Source organism: Lethenteron reissneri, chromosome 15 (assembly GCF_015708825.2).
Source record: "Lethenteron reissneri isolate LAM-NWPU_2019-01 chromosome 15, ASM1570882v1, whole genome shotgun sequence".
Lineage (NCBI taxonomy): Eukaryota > Metazoa > Chordata > Hyperoartia > Petromyzontiformes > Petromyzontidae > Lethenteron > Lethenteron reissneri.
The window spans coordinates 1,319,545-1,341,187 of NC_083793.1; the positions used below are offsets into that span (position 1 = coordinate 1,319,545).

The 21,643-nt window shown below is 50.9% G+C and overlaps 1 protein-coding gene across 3 annotated transcripts in view; it reads right to left on the reverse strand.

Annotated features, from left to right (window-relative positions):
* Window positions 1–2,131: 2,131 nt before the first annotated feature.
* The window catches only part of LOC133342573 (myoD family inhibitor-like), a 38,694-nt gene continuing 19,182 nt past the window's right edge, over window positions 2,132–21,643 (reverse strand). The window contains exons 4-5 of one of the 3 annotated variants that reach the window (XM_061551759.1): window positions 15,883–16,218; window positions 2,132–6,678 (exon numbers count right to left, since the gene is read on the reverse strand). In XM_061551759.1, the coding sequence (XP_061407743.1) occupies window positions 6,434–6,678; window positions 15,883–16,218 (581 nt within the window). In that variant the 3' untranslated portion in view covers window positions 2,132–6,433. Of the gene's footprint in view, window positions 6,679–9,400; window positions 11,689–15,882; window positions 16,219–21,643 lie in introns of those variants that run through there. The other 2 variants (XM_061551758.1, XM_061551760.1) reach the window with 2 other exon arrangements.

Genomic DNA, 21,643 nt, shown 5'->3' on the forward strand with positions numbered 1-21,643 from the left:
GCCTACAGCTCTACATACCAGCTTTCGTGCCGTACTTTTCCAAAAGGTACCCCAAAACATGTGATGCTACATATTTATTCAACATGGTTAAAACCCACAGACATATACGTTTAAATATAATAGCTTCGGACACATTCGCCTCCACATTGTTGGGGTCCTGAATACAGAAATGTGGGTTTTTTGGACTTGAAAATCTGATGTCATGTTTTGATTCAGCACTCTTCAAGCCCCTCCACAAACTCATTGCTTTTCGTTTTGGGCTTTTATCCATTCGAACGGGGTCCCACAGTTTAGACGGAGTGATCTTGTCCACGACATCAGGTGATCCAGCAGATTTGTTTAAACCAGCTGACTCTGCTGATGGGACCCAGAAGGTGAAAACCGTTCCGGAGTTCGCTCACTTAAATGAATGCTCTTAGGTAATAGTGGTAATGCAAAAGCCGAAAGGCCGATAGACTACAACACAGTTGAGTGTGTGTGTGGAGACACTACAATTCTAGTGATAATCACAGCGATGGCTGGGTTGAAAATGTCATTGTTAACATTATTTTCCCCAACATTTGAAGGGCCCAAAATTTATACAAATGTTCCCATTTTCATTAAATTGTAGTCACATTTGTAATTCGATATTTATTAGAAAAACTCTCTAGGCACAAACTTTTGGAGGTTAGGGTTCATAAACCAAAAGGTACAAAAGCAACAGCTACATCTTGGAGAGCCCAACATCTAATGTTTTAGCATCAATATTGTATTTTTTTATATCAAGATTTTAGACTGAAATATAAGTTGTCGACATTTCGAGAGCGTCCTTAAGAGTTTACATCATTCTCTCAGCCACTCTCAACCAGGCACAAACACCCGAAGCATCAGTGATGCCTCGACGCGGTTTGCTCGACTAAAAAAGGCTCAGTGCTATAAGTGGCAACAAATGGGCGCTGATAAAGTCTGGCTGGCGCGTCCTATTAACTCAAATCACGAGGCACTAATGGCTTCTAAGAAACGGACATTTGGAATTCTCCATGCAAACCACTTTTCCAAGAAGAATAGAGGAAGCCGCTTGTGGGATGCGCAGAAGCGCTGCGCGTGCGATCTCGCACTTCACTCTGTGGCCGGCACGTTCGAGTTGGCGAAGGTGACGAACGCCGCGCTCGAACATTGCGGCGACGACGAAACGACGCCGAGGGTTGCGGAATTTCCGTAACAGTAGAGGCACCGGTGTACGAGAGAGTGCGCCGGTGTTGAACAGCCCAACGCAATGTTGAGGCGACGTTAACAGACTGGCCTGCTCGCTTGTTGTTCGTGCTATAATTAAATGGAGAGCTGCCAGATTTCACAAGAACTCAATTCTCTGACCAGATGCACCGCGAGGACGATTAGATGAATAAATTAAATCGGTCTCCACAATGCGTAATTATCACACGTGAGGCTAATCCATCCTCTAATGCAACATGGGTGTAGTCGTTTAAACACACACACACACTTGGCATGGGTTTTTTTGCTAATCTGCCAACAAAAAGTTAATTCCCGAGCAATGTTTATTAACAAAATCCATTTCGAGCACGCTGTCTTTTTGTTATTAAATATTTCCCTCTGCTCGGAAACCCGTCGAGTCCACGTCGTTTTAATTGACGGGATTATTGTTTGTTATCGGCTCCGTTTTGGCAAACCACAAATCACAATAGGTGGTTTACACAGTCGTCGTTGACTGGCGCTGATCGGATTATGCTTCTGCATAATACAACGTTCTTCTGTGCCATTTACCAACTGAAAACTGTTTACACATGCGTCTTCGCTCTCTCGCTCTTTCTCTCTCTTTGGGGTAAACTCAGCACGTGTCACGTACAACCAGAAGGTTTGCGAGTGCAAGTCCGGGACTTGTCTCAACGCACTCTCCATTCTTTAAATGAAAACAAATGAATATTAAAATCACCGGTGTACGACCGTGGTCACCCACAACCCGTATCAACTTGGTGCCCGATTCACAAACGCGAAGGAGGAGGCATCTTCGTCGTCGTCGCAGCAGCGATGATTCACCACTCCGCCTACTGCCGACTCAATAACCCGCCTCAACCGCCTCAAAGTAAAAATGATAACCGTTTCCCTACATCAACATCGGGAGCAAAAGTTCTGCCAGGGTAAATAAGGCCTTTTATTATGGAGGACATCAACAGTGATTTTCCCATGGAAAGTCTGGCCACTGTCATACGAACGTGCAATGTCCATCAATGGCTCAGAGTGTGTACAACCCAAACACACACACACATCAGAGAGCTTGATAACAGCACAGAAGCGAAAAAAAACCCACACATAATAGGACAACGCGGTGTCAAGCAGGCAAGGGAGCCCACGTTGTCTTTGTTACACCTATAATGTGCCGGCTGGAATGGCAAATTCACAGTTGGAGCCAACGATTTATGATATCAGCCTCTACACACACACACAGCAATGCCATCATCCTCAAATTTATTGAACTATATTTTACATCAGTACGCTCAGTAGTGTTAACTGCAGCCTTTAATTGATCCACATTTAAAGCGATATGGCTGTTAACATACTACACCGTTATTAATGCGAAGCTTTAGATTATAAACGATCAAAAGCATAAGAAAACGCACATATGACACAACGCAAACCGTTTAAGCTGCACAAATATCCATCACGATTGCAATGTAGCTAATTGGTCAGTAATGTAGCTTACAAAATGGTCCACATTTGAAACAGTTAACATTGGTACATTAACAATAATACTAGTACATCATCAATGTAACCTTGAAAATATACTTTGGTATATACCATATACAGAGTCTGTAGTGATAAACGTATACTGTGATGGCAATGAACAGGTTGGTAAAGCGAAAAATAACGAGACTCAAAGTTGTATTTGCATAGAGATTAAAAATCACAAATAAAAAGTTAAACTCCTACCGTTATCTTCATCACGCAATAGATGATTGTATAACAATTCGATGACTATTCTGGAAATTAGCACTGTTCGACTATCACCGTCTTCACCACACAAGACAATGGTTTTTATTTGGCACCAGTATTCAAACCATCCCTTGCCTAGGCACGCTAATTTGTGACCTTAAGAACCATTCACCACCACCCATTGTCTATCCACTGCTGGATGAAGGCCTCCCCACATCATCACCACCCATCTCGCTCCTGCACGCAAACTCATCTCATCGCTCCATCTCCGCAGCGGGGCGTGGAAGACGTCAGCGGCCTCCGCGTGGCCCCGCTCCGTTGTCGCGCGAGACGCCGCGACGAATACCTCCGACGCGGCGACCGAACATCGATCTTCGATCTCCCGGCCTCCACAGCAACAGCAACACGAAGCCACGCCAGCGGCCCTGCTCAGGGCCAAACAACAAGGCGCCAGACAAGGCCCTGGGGACAAGGATCCTCCAAGTGAACCGATCTCCGCAGGGGATCGTCCCCTTGGTCACGCTCCCTCCTTTGGCTGTCGTTCCGTCACCAGTCTCTCCCACCGGCCCTCATCCCACCCAGCGATGCGTCTGGCCCAAGCCCCGTTTGATTGCCAATGTGACGTCTCACGATTTCTGTTCGTTCCGCGATCCACGTGTCCCTTTTGTCTGAGGCTCAGCGTAATATCCCAAGCGCGAATCTCCTCTCCACGCTTCTCTGTGCAACCGTCAGCTTTTGTTCCAAGTTCGTTGCACGTGTTGATTGTTTCTGATTCGTATTTAAATGGAACACAACTGTTATTGCTTCATTTTCATAAAGCTGCCTCCCCCTACAACACAAAGCGATGCTTATTTATTTGGCACCAGCATTCAAAGGCATCTCTTGGTTTATAAGGATGAGGGTAATTTATCGGACATTAATATATTTACATTTGAGGTTATCGCAGCCTTGATCAAAATTAATATTTCAACCGCGTAATCGGGTGTCACTGCGCGTGAACACCTTCATCACCGGTTGCTGCTTCCACGCGGACTCAGGAGACAGCAGAGGCAAACACCAAACCAGGAGTGGGATTGTGGGATTAACGCCTTGGCTGTCTCCACCAGTACAATGATTCGTAATACATTTTGTGTCGTATGTTTGCATGGTTAACTTCTTTCCCACCGTATGTCACCAACTGTGACATACGGTGCGAATAAGCAGCATTGTGTTAAGTGAGCGCACCCTCCTCCACGGGACACAGACAATTCGTAAAGTTGTCACGCGATGTGTTGTTGGAGAGTGAGCCACACACATTGAGCGATTTGTGTGCGGACGTTTCGCTGGTAGTTACAGCCGGTACCATCACGCAGTTGCCAGAATTGCAAAAATGTCGTCCAGTGTTGGGGCCGTGTTGGGCGGAGGAGGGGTGTACAACACACATTCTACTGACGCAACCCGACCCAAAACACCAACGACTCAGCATGGCAGGCGTTACCGGTGAGTACAGGTATGCACAGATATTTAGGTATGTAAAAACACATCTCCGTATGCAGATGATTGCCATTCAGGAACACTAACTCTAATATTTATTAATATAGCCTCTAAACTTGCTGCTGCAATATCATTTGGAACGAGTCCTAAAAATACCTATTTATATATTGATTTAAAAGAGACATCTTTGGTGGAATACACGTGTAAGGCGGTAGTACAGAAAGCAGGTCACCCTATCAGTGTAGACTCAGGATGTCCGGCGGTTGGTCTGGCTCCTTCCCACATGGCCAACCAAACGGAGAGCCGACAGGCGTGACAAAGCGTGGCCTGCCTTGGGAAATAGTCCTGAGGTTCAACCGCACAAGGACTTGTTTTGGATCAAGACTCAACGTGTTTAATTAAACCAAAACCTTTTCAACACGTCGGCTTTCGCGGCCAATTATTCACGATTAATTCTGGCCATCGCCTGATGATGCCGTTGTTGTGATCACCGGCGAAACGTCGAACTCGTTTGTAGATGTTGTGGGTTTGTTAACGCACAGCCGTGTGGTGTGCTGAAGTAGTAACCAATTGGCACGTTTTGTTCACGTGACAAACCTTACCGATAGGCCGTGCCGGGTGGTGTTGGGTGTACGACGCAGTCACATTTACGCGATCTAACCCAAAAAACGTTACCGTGAATAAACAGTACCTTGAGAACACCCTAGTCTCAGCAGCACTGCTCAGAACCAGTCCAGGATGACCATCAGCCTACTTGCTGTACTACCACCTGCTGGTCATCTCATAGCCATACATGGGTGAGAAGTCCTGCAGAATTGGCCATAAATAAGCCCTGGGCAGGACCCTCCTGAAATTGAGTCTTAAGACTCAGCAAGGCCTTCCTATGTAAAAACGCCTTTTTAATGTAGAAATCGCGAGTGCAAAGTACAAACTAAAATGTAATCCTTAAAATTATAAAACGTTAAATGAGCTCTCAATAATGCACGCGCATGGACGCGACTCGGAGATCAGAAGGTCGGGTGAGCGACCGACTTGCTGCACTGCCTCGAGCAGGCCCGACCTCGTCACCCTGCAGACGGACGCCTCACAGAGTCTCCATCTCTACACGGTCCACCAAGCCTGCGTCCACGACACCGGCACTGCGCGAGCGCGTGGCAAGGCAGCCCCCCGAGCGAGCGAGCGAGCGGAGTCAAAAACGAAAGCAGAACATCGACGTTAAACACCTGGGCACGCGCAGCGGCGTTCCAGGGCCGGGCCCTCGACAGACACGGGGGTTCTTCCAGTCATCGTCGCATCAGTCCCCCAGTGTCTGGTGCGAGGAAGGGCGAGCGGGCGGCGGAGGCGACGCCACCGGCGGTGCTGCGGCACGGCTCTCCCACCGTGCTCGCGAGCCGTGCCGCGTGCGGTTCGTCGTCGTGTCCGACGTTTCGCGACCGAAGCAGCGGCCGAGGCCGCGGAGGAAAACTTGGGGCCTTTCGTGCGCAACGACGACGACGAGGTGGGCAGTGCGACCTGTGAGCCTGCCCACGGATCGAAGAGCAATGGAGGCTGTGGCCTCAATAGAGCCCTCGTTGAGATTGTGGTTTCAAGAGCTCTAAATTGAGATTGTCTCAACACAGCACATAGAGAATCCTGCCTTGATAGAGCTCTCATTGAAATCGTGCTTTCAATAGAGCTCACTGGCACTACTGCACCAACAGAGCTGTCACTGAGATCACGAGCCCCCATGAAAGCTCTTCGTGAGATGATTTTAAAGGGAGACACAACGCAAGACAACAAATCTCCTCTGGCATACGCGTTTGTTTCGTTTTGCGGCTGGATCTGAATTTTAAGGGCGCCCATGTGGGCGATGCAGCGATGGAGCGATGATGGAGTGAAGATGATGTGAAGATGGAGTGATGATGGAGTGATGATGCAGCGATGATGGTGCGGTGCAGCGATGGAGCCATGATGTGGCTAGCGGTCGCGTTCCGTTCGTTCCGTCGTGAGCGCCGTCCACGGGGGTGTAGGGGGGGGGGTTGATGTCTGTGTCTCAGCCGGCGCAGAACCCGCAGCAGACCTCCAGGCACTCGTCGTTCTCGCAGCAGGCGGCCGCCAGCTCGCAGTCGCAGCAGCAGCACGCTTGGCCGTCCTCGCCGGCGCAGCAGGCGTCCGCGCCGCACGCCTGCGCGCAGCAGCAGCAGCAGCACTCCTCGCACTCGCCGCAGCTGAGCAGCGCGTTGCACATGCTGAGGAACTCGCAGAAGAGGCATGCGAGCACGCAGCTGATGCAGCAGCCTGTGGGGCGTGACGGGCAGTGGGGAGAGGGCAGAGTGAGATGACGAGGGAGTGGAGATGGAGTGAGATGGAGAGAGTGGAGATGGAGTGGGATGGAGAGAGTGGGACGGTGAGAGACGCTTCACGAATTTGTGTCATCGAGAGATGGGTTGGGACAGACAGAAACGGGCGGGGGGGAGAGGGCAGAGTGAGATGACGAGGGAGTGGAGATGGAGTGAGATGGAGAGAGTGGAGATGGAGTGGGATGGAGAGAGTGGGACAGTGAGAGACGCTTCACGAATTTGTGTCATCGAGAGATGGGTTGGGACAGACAGAAACGCGACCAGTAGGTGAGACCGAGGGTGAGACAGACAGAGATGGCAGTGAGACACAGGGACAGACATGTCGGTGAAGTTGACGGGAATGATGATGAGTGGACAAGATGGTGATGGTGGTTGGCATCGATGTTCGTGCTGAAAATGATGGTGGAGGTAACAGTGAATGTAATGCCGATTGGAAGCAATGGTAGTGGTGGTTGGAGGTGATGATGATGATGGCAGTGGACGTGATAGTAATGGTGGTGATAGCAGTGTACGTAATGATGTATCTTGACTCCTTCTTCCACACCGTACGTAGCCAACCCTGCGAATCGAAGGTTGGAAGTGACGGTAATGGTGGCGATGGCTAATGTGGTGGTGATGGTCGTGGTGATATTGGTGCAGGTTGCTGTGGAGATTTGGATCGTGATGGAGGAGTTGGTGGTGGCAGCGTTACAGGCGGTGGCGCAGCTCGCGGTTGACTTGACGCGCCGTCTGGGTGGATCTCAGCGCGAGTGTTCGGAGTGCACGCGTTCGTCGTGTGATGACGCAAAGACAATGTTGTCTCTGCTTGCAACGGCCAAATGGCGAGCACGGATCGGTGGAAAATACAGCCATGATCGATCATCATCATCCCGACAAATGAAAGTCAAAATGTTTGTGGGATTGTGGGTTTCTAGTCCAGGTTTGTGGTCTTGTGGTCCGGGTTTGTTGGGTTGCCAATTCAGGTTCTGGGTTCATAGTCCGAGGATCAGGATTCTCAGTCCGGTTTCTGAATGCAGAGGTGTTCATGGTGCAGTGTGTAGGGTGTTCATGGTGTAGGGTGTTCATGGTGCAGGGTGCTGGGTCGACGTAGTGTTCAAGTGGAGTGCACGATGGACACCGACTGATACGAGGAATTGATTGCGGTTTGAAAAATTTGGCCGAAGACGTATTTCATAATCCGTTCTATATTGTGAACTTCGTATATTTTTAACGATCGCGCACATCAATTTTTTATCACGTAACGATCATGTTTGCCCGCGAAGCGCTCCGTGACGCCGTTACTGTGAAGGGCGCCACGTGAAGTCACGTTGGCGAGCGCTCACCACCCGCTGGGCCTGGGCCAGCAGCGGAGTGGGGCCTCGTCTCTCTCCAGCAGCAGCACGGCGGGTCCGTTGCCTTCGCGCGAGTCGGTGGCGACCTCGTCAACCCCGAGACGATGACGACAACGACTCGTTGGGTTGAGCCGTGACCACCGCCTGTGGTGGAGCCCCCCCCAACCACCCCCCCCAACCACCCCCCCAACCACCCCCCCAACCACCCCAACCCTCCCCCCAACCACCCCCCCAACCACCACCACCCCAACCGCCCCCCCAACCACCCCCCACCCCCCCCAATCACCCCCCCAACCATCCCTCCCCCAAACACCCCCCCCAACCACCCCCCCCTAACCACCCCCCCCCCAACCACCCAACCACCCCCCCCAACCACCCCTCCCTCAACCACCCCTCCCTCAACCACCACCCCCAACCCCCCCCCAACCCCCCCCAACCCCCCCCCCAACCCCCCCCCCCAACCACCCCTCCCTCAACCACCACCCCCAACCACCCCCCCCAACCACCCCCCCCAACCACCCCCCACCCCGAACCCCCCCCCCAACCACCCCTCCCCCAACCACTCCTCCCCCAACCACCCCTCCCCCCCGACCCCGAAGCAGGAGTAAGTATGGATGTGACACTGCTCACGAACTCAAGCGACTCGACATTGGAGTGTAAACACACTTTACTCTGGTCAAGTCTCAGGGCGGTTTGCGATTTGAAAACATTGCGGCTTTCGCGAGACGTTTCTCTTCTGCGGGCGCGCAGTTCACATTGTCACCGTCGTGCGTGCACATGCCGGGCGGGCGTCTCTACACACACGCAGCCACGGTGGCTAGGAGATGTTAACTACCTCGCCTGGTATGCAGGAGGTCGTGGGTACGATACCGACCCTGACGCCTGCTGCTGTGTCTCTCTCCCCGTGGTCGTGTGGACTTTTTCTCCGGGTCCTCCGTTTTTTCCCTCCACATTTAGAGACGGACCCGCCTTTAGAGTATTTGGCTGCTAGAAATGTCCACGTGATAATAAGCCACTTCGTTGAGCTATCATTTGTGGCCAGGTCGCTTCTGAAAAAGAGCTACATAGCTCGGTGGGCCTTACCTGCTAAAATACAGCTTAGTTTAGGACACACACACACACACAGCGTAACGACGCTAGCCCAACACTTAACAAAGCGACATCCTCACGGAGAGTTTTCATTGTTCATACCGACGGATTTAAAAACACACACATATACACACACCACACACACACATACACACATACATATACACACACACATATACACACACACATACACACATATACACACACATATACACACACACATATACACATACACACACACACATATACACACACGCACACACACATGCTCGCTCCATCCCTTGGGGACCGTCTCAAAGCCGGGAATCGCTCACGTGAAGAATTACAGAGAAGAGTCCCCGTGGACGGCAGCATCAGATGAAGAAACACAAACTCACTCTCTGCGTTTGTGTGTGTGTTGAGTATGTGGTGTTGTGTATGTGGTGTGTGTGTTGTGTGTGTGTGTTGTGTTTGTGTGTTGTTTGTGGAGAGCGTCGGCGTAGTGGCTAGCGCGCTGCGCTACGACCCCGGCTACCCGAGTTCGATTCCCGCTCACGGCCAATATCGATTATCTGAACCGGTCCTGGGCCTCGCCCTAGGTCGACTCAGCCTCAAATGAGCACCTTTGCGCGGTGTGTAATAAACATCACTACTCGGGGACACGAAGGCTGTTGGGCGTGGTGTTGGCCACCCACCCCCTCATGTGCCGTGCCGGCCTTCGTAGGAGCTACTCGCTAACAGCACTTGCTCCAACAGTCTGTTAAGGCAACACGGGGGAACTCTGACTTTGGTGCCAGGCACACCATCACCTCACGTGCTGTGCTGACATTAATAGGCACTGGCTAACTCACACACACTCACACACGCGCATGCACGCGCGCACGCACGCGCCTCGACAGCATCCTTTCTATAATTGGACGCCACGTGGGTGTTTGGGTGGGCGACCGCGCTTGGCAATGCTTCCTTTGTAAGTAAACGCACGGAAAACAGTGAAAGCACGAAAGCGATCGGAAGTGAAGCCGCGAAACACGAGTCGGTTGCAGGCGCCCCCGTGCAGGAGGACTCGTTATTAAAAGTTGCAAATCTCATTACGGGAAAAGGCATGAATCATTGCGGGCGTTCAAAGCGGCCGCGGATCTCAGTCGGGAGACTTTAGCGCGGAACTTGAAACGCGCGAGTCAACTCAACGGCGCGGTGGTTTGTGAAAATTCTGCAAAAGTCCTGCCGATACGGCAGCGAGGAAGCCAAGAGGGCATTTCAAATGCAACCTGACAGCTCACCCCCACGGCTGCTGGCTCGGTAACAAAGGGACGCAAACGCTAACAAGAGAAAGCGGTTTAACAGAGCGAGCAATATCCCGACGCGCGCTCGGGTCGGACCGCGTGACGTTCGGCACGGTGTCCGACGTTTTGCTCCACCCGCTTGGGGAGCCTCTCCAGGAATTGTTTCATCATCATTTCATCGAGCCGAACGCCAAGCGGTACGGCGCCAGGGACACATCGGAGAGAGGATGAGTGGCGGGCTGCATCAGGACGGGTTGGGTGTGCAGCGTACGGCCGGAGGTGCTCGCCACGGGGTCATTTTGCCAGCGTCAATTTCGATTTGTGATACAGATTTCCACCGTATTGATGTTACATACACGATGATTGCATATTTTTGTCAAATACGGCACTGAATGTTTTTTTTTGCCTTATACCATATATTATGCATTCAAACAATCGCCGCTTAAATTGGCCAAGTGTGGTGGCATACCATCGCTGTACCGGGAAAATCAAATCACCCGAACATTTGGTATCCACGCAGGGGCTATCATGAAGGCGCAATGTTTCACAGACACAAAGTGCAGCAGTTTCACTGTAGGGGGTGATGTTGCTATGTGGTTTTACCAGATTAAGTACTTTGCGAATAATTTGTAAAACTTCGCAAATTTGTACCGTGACTCCGGCACTGTTAGAAATAACGCCACGGGGCGGGGGGCTGGGACAACGTTCTCCTAAGTAAACGTTAACCCCCCCCCTTGCATACTCACGGTTAACACATCCGGCAGTATTAACCTGGGGGCGGCCGACGGGGTTCGAAGCCCGAACCTGCACGACGAGCAGTGACCGCCCCACCGCCAGCCCGCCTGCCCGCTCGGTGCCGGCCCCACGTTGCGCAATGCGAGCGCGCGCACAGCGGCTAATTGTGGTGACACATTTCGGAGAGCTCGAAGCAGATCTCCAGGCAGTCCGCCACCTCCCCGCACGACTCCCCGCACGAGTCGCAGGAAGCGTCCTCCGGGTGTCCGCAGCACGAGCCGTCGGCCCCGTCGGCGCCGTCGACGCCGCTCGAGAGGAGCGGCCCCTCCAGCACGAGGGCAGCCGCCGCGGCTCCTCCGGCGCCACCGCCGGCGGCTCCGGCGCCGCAGCAGCAGCAGCAGACGCAGCGACAGAGGAGGCAGAGGCGGTCGAGGCCGGAGAGGCAGAGTGAGAGGGCGGTGGTCACGCACGCCAGCGCGTTCGTCGAGCAGTGGCAGAAGAGGCAAGCCAGCAGCACGGACACGCAGCATTCTGGGGGGAGCGTGCCCTCCGCCTGCGTAGCAGCAGCAGGGGAGAGTGGAGAGTTGTTAGTGGGGAAACGAGCAGAGGAAGAAGTGTTAGTAGTTCAGGCTGCGATCGCATTAGTACCACGAAAGCCAGCTTATTCGATTGTCTTGAACCAATGCTGCTGATGGGATGTGCGACACATTTGTTTACGTGGATGGACAGATATGGAAAGGAGGCGTCTGGTCTTGTGTCATGACTTATACCCACCGCAGTGCAAAATTATTATTTGGGTTTATTCGTAAGCCCCGTGACGTAAGGATCAATCGTTGTGAGTGATGTGTCCAGTAACACCTGATGAGGTGGAAGGTCAAAAGTGGTCATCTTATGGATGACAACTCTCCAATGCACCCAGAATGCACCTGATCCCTGGTCTCATCACCTCTCAGAAGTTCAGCTGGGGTTCTGTGCAAAACAGGCCTTAAGGACAACAGACACGTGTCGGACATCATAGGGCGGTGCAGCAAAATCATTTGTCGTGCTGTACTTCTATGCTCCTACTTTTATACTACAGTACCTGCCTTCGTCGACCCACAGTGACTGATGCGGTGAAGTATGGTCAAATAACCCCCAAGACCCACACGGCATGAGGAGCCCCTCATTCAGCAGTGATTCGACACAAAAAGGGCTGTACACGTACTCGTACAGGAACGGGGAAATCCCAACACCCCATGCTCATTTTGAGCACGGAAATACTCTGACTGGACTCAAGTATTATGGAGAAAGCGGCTCAAGATTATTGCTAACAAATAAATACTGAACAAATGACAAACGTACGCATTCATACAAGTGTATTTGTATATTTTTCGTTTCACCTTATGGGCCATCTGGAGACCGGGTTTGCACTTGCGGGCGTCATCAGTAGAGTCGGGCTTGTGAGATAAATGCCGTTGGATTTTCAGGCGTCATTGGCAAGAGCACTCCGAGTAAACTGTGGGACCCCCGTGCCGACGCAGTAAAGCAATACCGGGCGGGTGGCGACACGCCAACAGTGCGGGGAGCTGATCAAGGAGGCGACTAACAAGGCCCCCGTAGTTTGAGAGGACGCAGTTCAGGCCCGGCGTGACAAACACCGGCACGACTTCACGAGCCCGCGAGGACAACGGGGGGAAGCTTCGAGCGCTAAAATCGGCCGCGAGTTTCTGCGGCTCCAGTCCGGGTTGCCTGAAGCCATTTCGGCAATGACAGCGTGTCAAATATATTTCATTTTGTGCAATTTTAAGAGCGCAAGAGATCAATGTGGAGAAAAGAAAGAGACATTGTATCTGTAAGTGGAGCAAGTCCTGGTAATGTGCTTATATGTCATAGCTTATTTTATATATGTATATATATATTCTTTTGTAGCAATAACTATGCGATGGTAATTTCAAGCAGGTGCCATTATATTCCAAACTCCATTAGGCGAGGTAAAATGTCAGTTTTCTTTATATCTACTAGGAAAGCTTTCAATATCCTAAGATGAACTTGACTCAATACATTCGAGAATACAATACTCCACAGGCTAATTTAATACGTATAATGTTTTGTAAAGACAGGAAATGTATCTGTATTAGGAGTCTTGACAAAAAAAAATGTCATCGTGTTTGTTTCTGAAATTATCTGAATACGATTTCCTTTTTATCTGAAAACGAGAGAATATTTAACTTGCGGAAGAAGGGCTGGCCGCTCCTTCGTTGCTAACGTAAGATATTGCGATCTAACTTGTAAAAATAAAAAATATTCCTTTAATATGTTGGGTATAATAATTTATAAAGAATACATTTAAAGGCTGACACCAGCATTAAACATTCATTTCGGTGGCACTACGCGCTTGTCATTTGTAAAAAGGAAAGTACTTGAAAATGAAATTAAACTACAATTTTTTTTAGACGTCCACCTTCACGATACGTGCTTAGCGCCGTTGCTCTTACAAGCGACATATCAAGTGATACGTTGATTTGGCAACGGTTCCTTTCTCGGTGTGATCAAGCCGGGCTTTCGTAAAATTAAACTGCCAGATTTCAGGGCATTCCGATAACAGAGAAGCGTTTGCCCCACAATTGTGGCAATCTTTGGCCGAGGAAGATTTTGTGAATCGCATTGCGGTCCCTACCAACGACACCAAAAGTCTCAACAATGGCAAGAAAATACTGTACACAATGTACAGTACGTACACTCGATTGTGTGTGTACTTACGGTGTCCTTGTGTTTCAGATTGAAGGTTCTGCGGCCTTGATTACAATTAATATTCTAATTGTATTCGTGCACGACCGTGAGTGTGTGTGTTATTGTTTAAGTTGTTCAAGTAGAGGACAAAAGTCACAACCAGTCACAGAGTCATGCACGAATAAAGTTCCGGTATGAATGTCAAGAAACCTGCCTGTTCTACGACGGGGGAAAAGTAACTACATTACAATGGGCAGGAAAAAGTTTAGAGAATAGAAATTGCCCATCGAAGCAATTTCTCTCTGTTTTCTTCTGATTGGCTTAACATGTTCATGGTTGACACTGGGACACGATAATGATTATACCTTGCCTGGAAATTGCTCTCGCACCTGATCATAGCAAGAGAGCCAAACTCCGACTGCGTTCACGTGCACGCGGGCAGTTTCTGCACGGTTCGTTTGATGGCCGCGAGCCAGTGGCGGGAATTCGACATTTCTACGGCTGGGGACAGTCTCACAATCAGAAAAGCGTGGATGATTTCTTACAAATCAGTACATATATTGACCCCATAAAGATTTTTTGTTGCCGTCCCATAATTAATCTGTCTGATTTACAATGCTCTGATTTTACTGCCTTATAAATGACCATTTTTATTATATTTACAATGGGTCCTGAAGACGTGTTGGCTATGTTATTTAAAATAAACCGTTCACATACAATAGAGTGTGACTTGCGTGAGGGACTCACTCCACTAATTATGCACAAGCTACAAATAGGACTTATTATAATTAATTATTATAGAGTCTCAAATTGTTTTTAAAAGCACCCCCCACCTCCCCATTGTCAACCACTGTCCAGCCCCGAGTCACCAGTCTGCCTTTCCCCTCCGCTCCGCAGGAAAGGATAACACTGGCAGAGGTGATGCCCTTTTGTACCTCACTCACTCGCACGGCAGCGTGAATAACAATGGTGGTTATGAAACTGCAGCGTGCCATCCGCTCCCCACCCGCGCCTACCCAACAACCCCAGCAACAGCCACAACCGTGTCACTTCCTGTGACACTTCCTGTGACACATCCGGAGGCACCGCACCACTTGATCCCTGCACGTGGCATCACAAGCGTGTGGGGTGGAGAAGCCTCAATCTCCGGTGCCGTAGCACGGTCAGACCGAAGGTTTGCCGCGCGCAATCACGGCAGCCCAAACGCGCCTCTTTTCGGCGCTTAATGGGCTCCCCCAATTGGCACGGTTGGCTACGTACGGTGCGAATGAAGTTCAACACACATACGTACATGCTAATTTCAGATGTTGAGCCACGCGCTCTAATCACAGTCATACCTGGCCCAGATGGCAACAAACTGTGTGTGTGTACATTCTTAATTTAAAAATTTCACCTCAACACAAAATCCCCATCTCCAATCCTCTTCCTGTACCCACGCCCAACGCTCGCCCATGACACTGAATTTACGAACCTCATTCACCATTCGTGTGTACCTTCATGAACCAATCAACGCTAAGGTTTGGCGCAAAGTGCTGCGGTATGTCTGTGTATATCACGGTCACTTGAAGAACGTTAACAATTCACCTATCGAGGCGTCCGTATGACCAACGTCCTCATCGAGCAGACGGCAAAACGCGTGCGTGAACATTTGCATTGTGCGTGAGCGTGTCAAGTACCACCGCCAATGGCAAAGATCCCCGGATAGCCTTAAGATACCTTTTTGGCAAGTGCCATTAGCGATCAGCTATGAAGGCCGGCACAGAACACGACGGGGTGGGTGGGTGGCCAGCACCACGCCCAGCCGCATTTGTCTCCCCAGTGGCGATGTTCACTGCACGTCGCTCCAGGTTGAGGTCAAGTCGACCTAGGGCGAGGCCCAGGAACGGTTCAGATTAATCGTCACCGGTGTTGGTGGCCGCGTCCGGGAATCGAACTCGGGTCGCCCGGTTCGTATCTCGGCGCGCTAACCGCTGCACCACCGCTCCCCACCACCGCCGCTGCCGAGCTCCCACTCACCGTCAGCCGCCTCCACCGGGATCTGCGAGGCCGAGGCGATGCTCTTGCCGCTCGGCTTCCTCTTCTTGCCGTTGGCCGCCGCCATCGCCGTCGTCTTCTTGCGGCCACTCGGCCGGCCGGCGCCGCGCTGCTCGCCGGCGATGCGCTCCTCCGTGGGGGCGGACGGCGCCTCCGCCTCACTCCCCCCCGCTCCGTCGTGCGCCCCCCCTCCGCACGGATTCGGCCGTCCCGACGCTCTCGGGGGAACGGTCACCACCGTCCCGTCGCCGCCACCGCCGCCGCCGCACTCCTCGCTCCCCAGGCTCGCCGGCAAGGCCCCTCCGTCGCCGACTGCGACTGACAAGACAGAGTCGATCGACGTCTTGTCACAGGTCCAAAGTCAAGCGGTCATCTCGGGCAAGGCCCACGGGTGCCGCACGCGCACAAGTGTCCAGCGATGAACGAGGCTGCCGAGTGTGCTGTGAGGAAAACTAAAAGTCGCGAAAACGCGTTGCGTGAAGCCCACGCGCTTCGCTAGGACTCACCGTACGTGGTACGCGTGTGGCACCTCTTTCTGGGTGTTGCTGCGGTTTAACGGCAGTTCAATTCCCAGTCAGGGATTAACTCGGTCCTTTCAGTGGTTGTTACCTAACGAGAGCGAAGCCCTCAAGGTTAAAGAATAATTTCGATCACTTGCTCATTTCGCGGTTGTGCTGCTGTAAAAAAAAGCCCCTGTCATGTGTTTTCTTTGAGTTGTACTGAGCGTTGTTCGGCACGGTGTCCGACGTTTCGCTCTACGTGCAGGCAGCTTCTTCAGGAACTGAGATGAGCAGCTCAATTCCGAATAAAAAAATAAGCTCAAATAAATTTCTGAAGAACAGCGCACTTCCCAAAACCCGGGCCGTACAGCATGAACACACACGCTTCAACAATGTTTAACTTGCAGTATTTGCTCGTGTCAAATAAACTTCCAACTAATATTGATGAAGGGCTTTGCTCATGTTTTTTTTCCTGGCCAATGACTCATTTGTCTATTCCAGAAGTTACACAGCGAATGCTTGCAACACAAAAGTATTCAAGAGCCAATCCAAACTCTTTGATGGAAACATTAATCAAACGACGGATGGAATATTTTACTGCGGTGGCGCTGTTTCCTTGGCACGGCTCTTAAAGGAAGCGGTCGTGTTTTGAATTTACGTCAAAGAATCTGTTAAGATTAGAGATAATGCAAAAATCGGACACAGCTGCGGCTGCGGACGCACGCATTCCACCGAAAAGCGCGGCCACGCATGCGTATCAGAGACATGGGTCTGTGTTTTAGCCTCTTAGGCAGGGCAATAAAAAGCAGGACTCCATTCCGTGGCCCTGCAGGAAGTTGCTAAACTTGTAGAAAAAGGAACGCTCCTGTGTGACGGTGGCATTGATGCGGAAAAAAGTATAACTCTGTACAAATGTGATTAGTCCATCGGCCTGTTGGATTTACAGACCAATATTATCCAAACTAGACTACGTTTGACCTTCTGTGTCTCATAGGCCGCAAGGACCGATTTAGATAAATCATCACCGATGTTGACCGTGAGCGGGAATCGAACTCGACGGGTCGCCGGGTTTGTCACGCAGTGCGTCAACCTCAATCAACAAAGACAAAGATCCCCCGTGTAGCCTGAACAGACTGTTGGGGAAAGTGCTGTTAGCGAGCACCTATGAAGGCTGGAACGGTACACAAGGGGGTGGGTGGCCAGCACAACGCCCGACCGCCTTTGTCTCCCCAGTGACGATGTTTACACACCGCACCAGGTACTAATTTGAGGCTGAGTCGACCTAGGGGAGGCCCAGGACTGGTTCAGCTAATCGCCACTGGTGTTGGCCGTGAGCAGGAATCGAACCCGGGTCGCCAGGTGCATAGCTCAGCCTGCTAAGCGCTACACCACCGCACCCACGCACGCAAAGATTCACCATGGACCATTTCACAGACCGTTGGAGCAAGTGGTGCTTATCGAGCATGAGCGGGTGGTGTTCCAAGCAATCACGCCCGTCCGCCTTTGTATCTCCAATGTTGGGTGTTTATACACCACAACAGGTACTCATTCAAGCCTCGGTTGACCTCGGGGAGGTCCACGAACGGTTCAGATATTTGCCACTTATGTGTGCCACAGGCGGGATATTAAATTCAGGTCAACGGGTTCGTAGTGCCAGCACGCTAACCGCCGCACGGCCGCCCTTCACACTACCCACACGCATGCTTGCACGCAGGCCCACACGCACACAAAATATGCAGACGTATGCACGTGAACGCACACAGGAACGTTTTACATATGCCCACACTCAAACCCAGCCATGCATGGATGAACACAAACACAAAGATTCCCCATATAGCCTTCACCAGACTATTGGGGCAAGTGCTGTTAGCGAGCACCTATGAAGGCCGGCACAGCACACGAGGGGGTGGGTGGCCAACACTACGCCCGGCCACCTTTGTCTCCCAGTGGTGATGTTTACACACCGCACCAGGTACTCATTTGAGTCGATCTAGGGGAGGCCCAGGACCGGTTCAGATAATCGTCAACCTGGTATTGGCCGTGCGTAGGAATCGAATTCGGGCTGCCGGGTTTATAGCGCAGTGCGCTGATGGCTACGCTACCGCTCCCCATCAATACACACACACAGGCATGCACACACCGCTTTCACGAATACAATCAGTCTTCCAATGTTAACTTTAAACGGGTGGAAGAAACCGGAATCTTATCCATGAGACCACACACGAATGATGCCTCCTCCCCTCTCTGACGAGCCCCTCACAAGACGCGTGGCTCCAATGGGGATTGTCGACGCTGCAAAGGGGATTCACTCTCCAGCCGTGTGCAGCTCCCAGCATTCCCTAATGCCGGATAATCAAAGTAAATAGCAGACGTCCTTCTACAGGCACGGACACATCGTACCTTGGTACAGCACGGTCCACGGTACAGCCTGGCACAGCTAACACCGCACAAATTCGCCCCATTGCTTTTTATTATGACGAGTAACTCGCACGTGCTTTGGATGTGATCGTCCCTCCACCCGTCTCTCCCAGCCAGCCAGCAAAACTTTTATTCTGATATCGAGCCCGGTCTCTCCGCAACTTTCTCTTGCCTTCTCTGTGCTGGATGTCCCAATGTATCTCGATTTATCGCTCCATCTCCATTTGTCTCTTCCTCTATCTCCTCTTCCACCTCTCCATCCTTCCCTCCCTCTATATTCCTCTCCACTCTACATTCGAGGCAGCAAGCCGCCCCATAACAAAACGTTTTTCAAACAAATTATAACTCTTGAGCAAATTTCCGAATCATTAGCTTACAATATACACTTTGGCAATTGTTGAGATTTCGGGGCACGCTGCTTTGTCCGTACGGAGGTAGTCGCACAAAGAAATCCCCTGTCTGGTGTTGCTTGAACGCCAACTAAGGCTGCCAAGGTTGCGGGCTGGAGGTGGCGGTGGGGTGGCCAGCTCCTCCACGCATGCACAGCCACACTCGTCACCGCGCTCTTATGTAATTGTCCTCCATTACCGCCCCAGGTACTCGTGTTTATTTTTGGCCGGAGTTAAACTGGCCGTGAGACGCTGCCACATCGCTGTTTAAGAATTAGCAGCGCACTGCACTTGCAACCAGATTCGATCTTCAAACACGTTGGCACACCGAGTAGTGAACGCGCTGTACTATAAACAACTTGAGCTCGATTCATGACCATGGCTAACATTGGCATTGGGGAAAAATTGAAACGAGTGTTGCCCCTCCCCCCTCTCCCGCCTGTCTTTACAAACCCAAGATGGCCAGCATGGTGAAGTATGGTTGACCAACACACGCGACCAAACGTACAAGTGGAGAAGCCTTCATCCAGCAGTAGAGCTTTAACTATTGTATATTGACAAAAACCCTCCCGATATAGCCTGAACAGACTGTTGTGGCAAGTGCGGTTAGCGAGCTCCTATTAAGGCTGGCATGGCACACAAGTGGGTGGGCGGCCAACATCACGCGCGGCCGTCTTTGTCTCCCTCGTCGCGATGTTTACACACCGCACCTCGGGGAGGCCCCGGGCCGGTTCAGACAATTGTAAACTGGTGTTGGCCTCGAGCGGGATTCGAACTCGGGTCGCCGGGTTCGTAGCGCAGCATGTTCACTGCGGCACCACTGCTCCCTGCCTCTACAGACACGTGCAGACGAGACTATAAACCAAACTGCACTTCACTGTGGTGGGGTATTGTACGGTGTATCGGTTTGGCAAGTAGACATGTAGCCACAGGAGAGGCAGCTATGCAGAAGCTATCAGTTAACGACTGTGTTAAGACAAAGCGCTATTCAAAGTAATCTAAGAGGGCCTTGCTTTGGGAACAGCGTTCCTCTATTGGACTCCTGGCCGGGACCCATCACAGCCCCACACATTCCTCCACGTTGCACAAGATGTCTGCGTGCGCGTGTGTGTGGGGGGCCGAGAAGCCTTGATGCCGGCTACAGTTGCGCTGCTAAATGACCCAATTCAGACAGGGCCACGCAGCCACCCAGCCCACGCGGCGCTACGGCTCACACGGCTTCACAGCTCGTTACCACGATACCAGGCAACCAGCGAAAACACCATAGCCGTGGATTTCTTAACATGCCCGAGTGACAATACCGTACTTTACTCTTAGAACAACACAAACTCAAACAAAATCGTCAATAACACTGTGGCCTTAAAAATAAATGGACATTCTTCACGGTAAAATTATTAAATGTTCCCGGCACAGTGCATTGTGGGAAGGTTTGTTCAAAGCACAATCCACCGTCGGAATGCATTTGTGGACCCAATAAAACATTTTCCAAGGAATTTAACCGCTCTGCATTCCTGAGGCAAAGAAGTCCGAGATGTGTTGGGGTCTGTATTTGTTAGATTTCGCTTGCGCACCACCACTGCTCTACGCATCGCCAATGAGTTGTATCCATAACGAGGTAAGAGACCAAATGACGAGGGCTGTGTCAGACCTCGTCAATTCTCAGAAGCTAAGCGGGCATTGAGCCTGGACAGTCCATGAATGGGCGGACACCATGCGTAAACCGGGTTGTAAATACGTAATAAAAGTTTTTTGGGTTTGATCACGTAAGTATAAACGTGTCGCGATCTAACCTTTGTTATGAAAAATATTGGTCGCGAAAGCCTGCATGTTAAACTGGGTTGTTATAGGCTGCTGCGGGACTAATGCAATGCTATGTTTCCCTGTCTATGCTCATAGCAAACCCTCATTGACCAGTGGTGACGCATGATTAGATGTTACCTACACTGTGAATGTAATGAATTATTGTTGTTGGCTTTTATCCTCGTTGGTTCTTCATTCTATCGATATTGTGGGTGCAGCAGTCATAAATGTCCTTGCAGTATTATTATTAAAATGTTACCGTATTTCGATTGGATTGCATCCATACTCATAACCGTTGTTTTGTTGTAAAGTGCTTTGAGATGTAATCAATATGAAAGGCGCTTTACAATATTATTACGTAGCAAAAGCAGACCCCATGACCTATGCCACGTGGGGAGGCCCTCATCCAGCAGTGGATTGACAAAAGGGCTGTACGCACACACCCGTTGAGAGCCAATTGAGACCAGAAGCCTCTTTTTCAAGGGCGAAATGTGTTGGCGAGTATTGTGTAAGACGTAATGTGATAACAAAGCACATAGCAACACGCTCCTTCTTCACACCTATGAAGAGGGGGCCATTGTAGGAAACGATGCCTTTTATCATATTTTATTATATTTTCCACTTGAAGGCCACAGT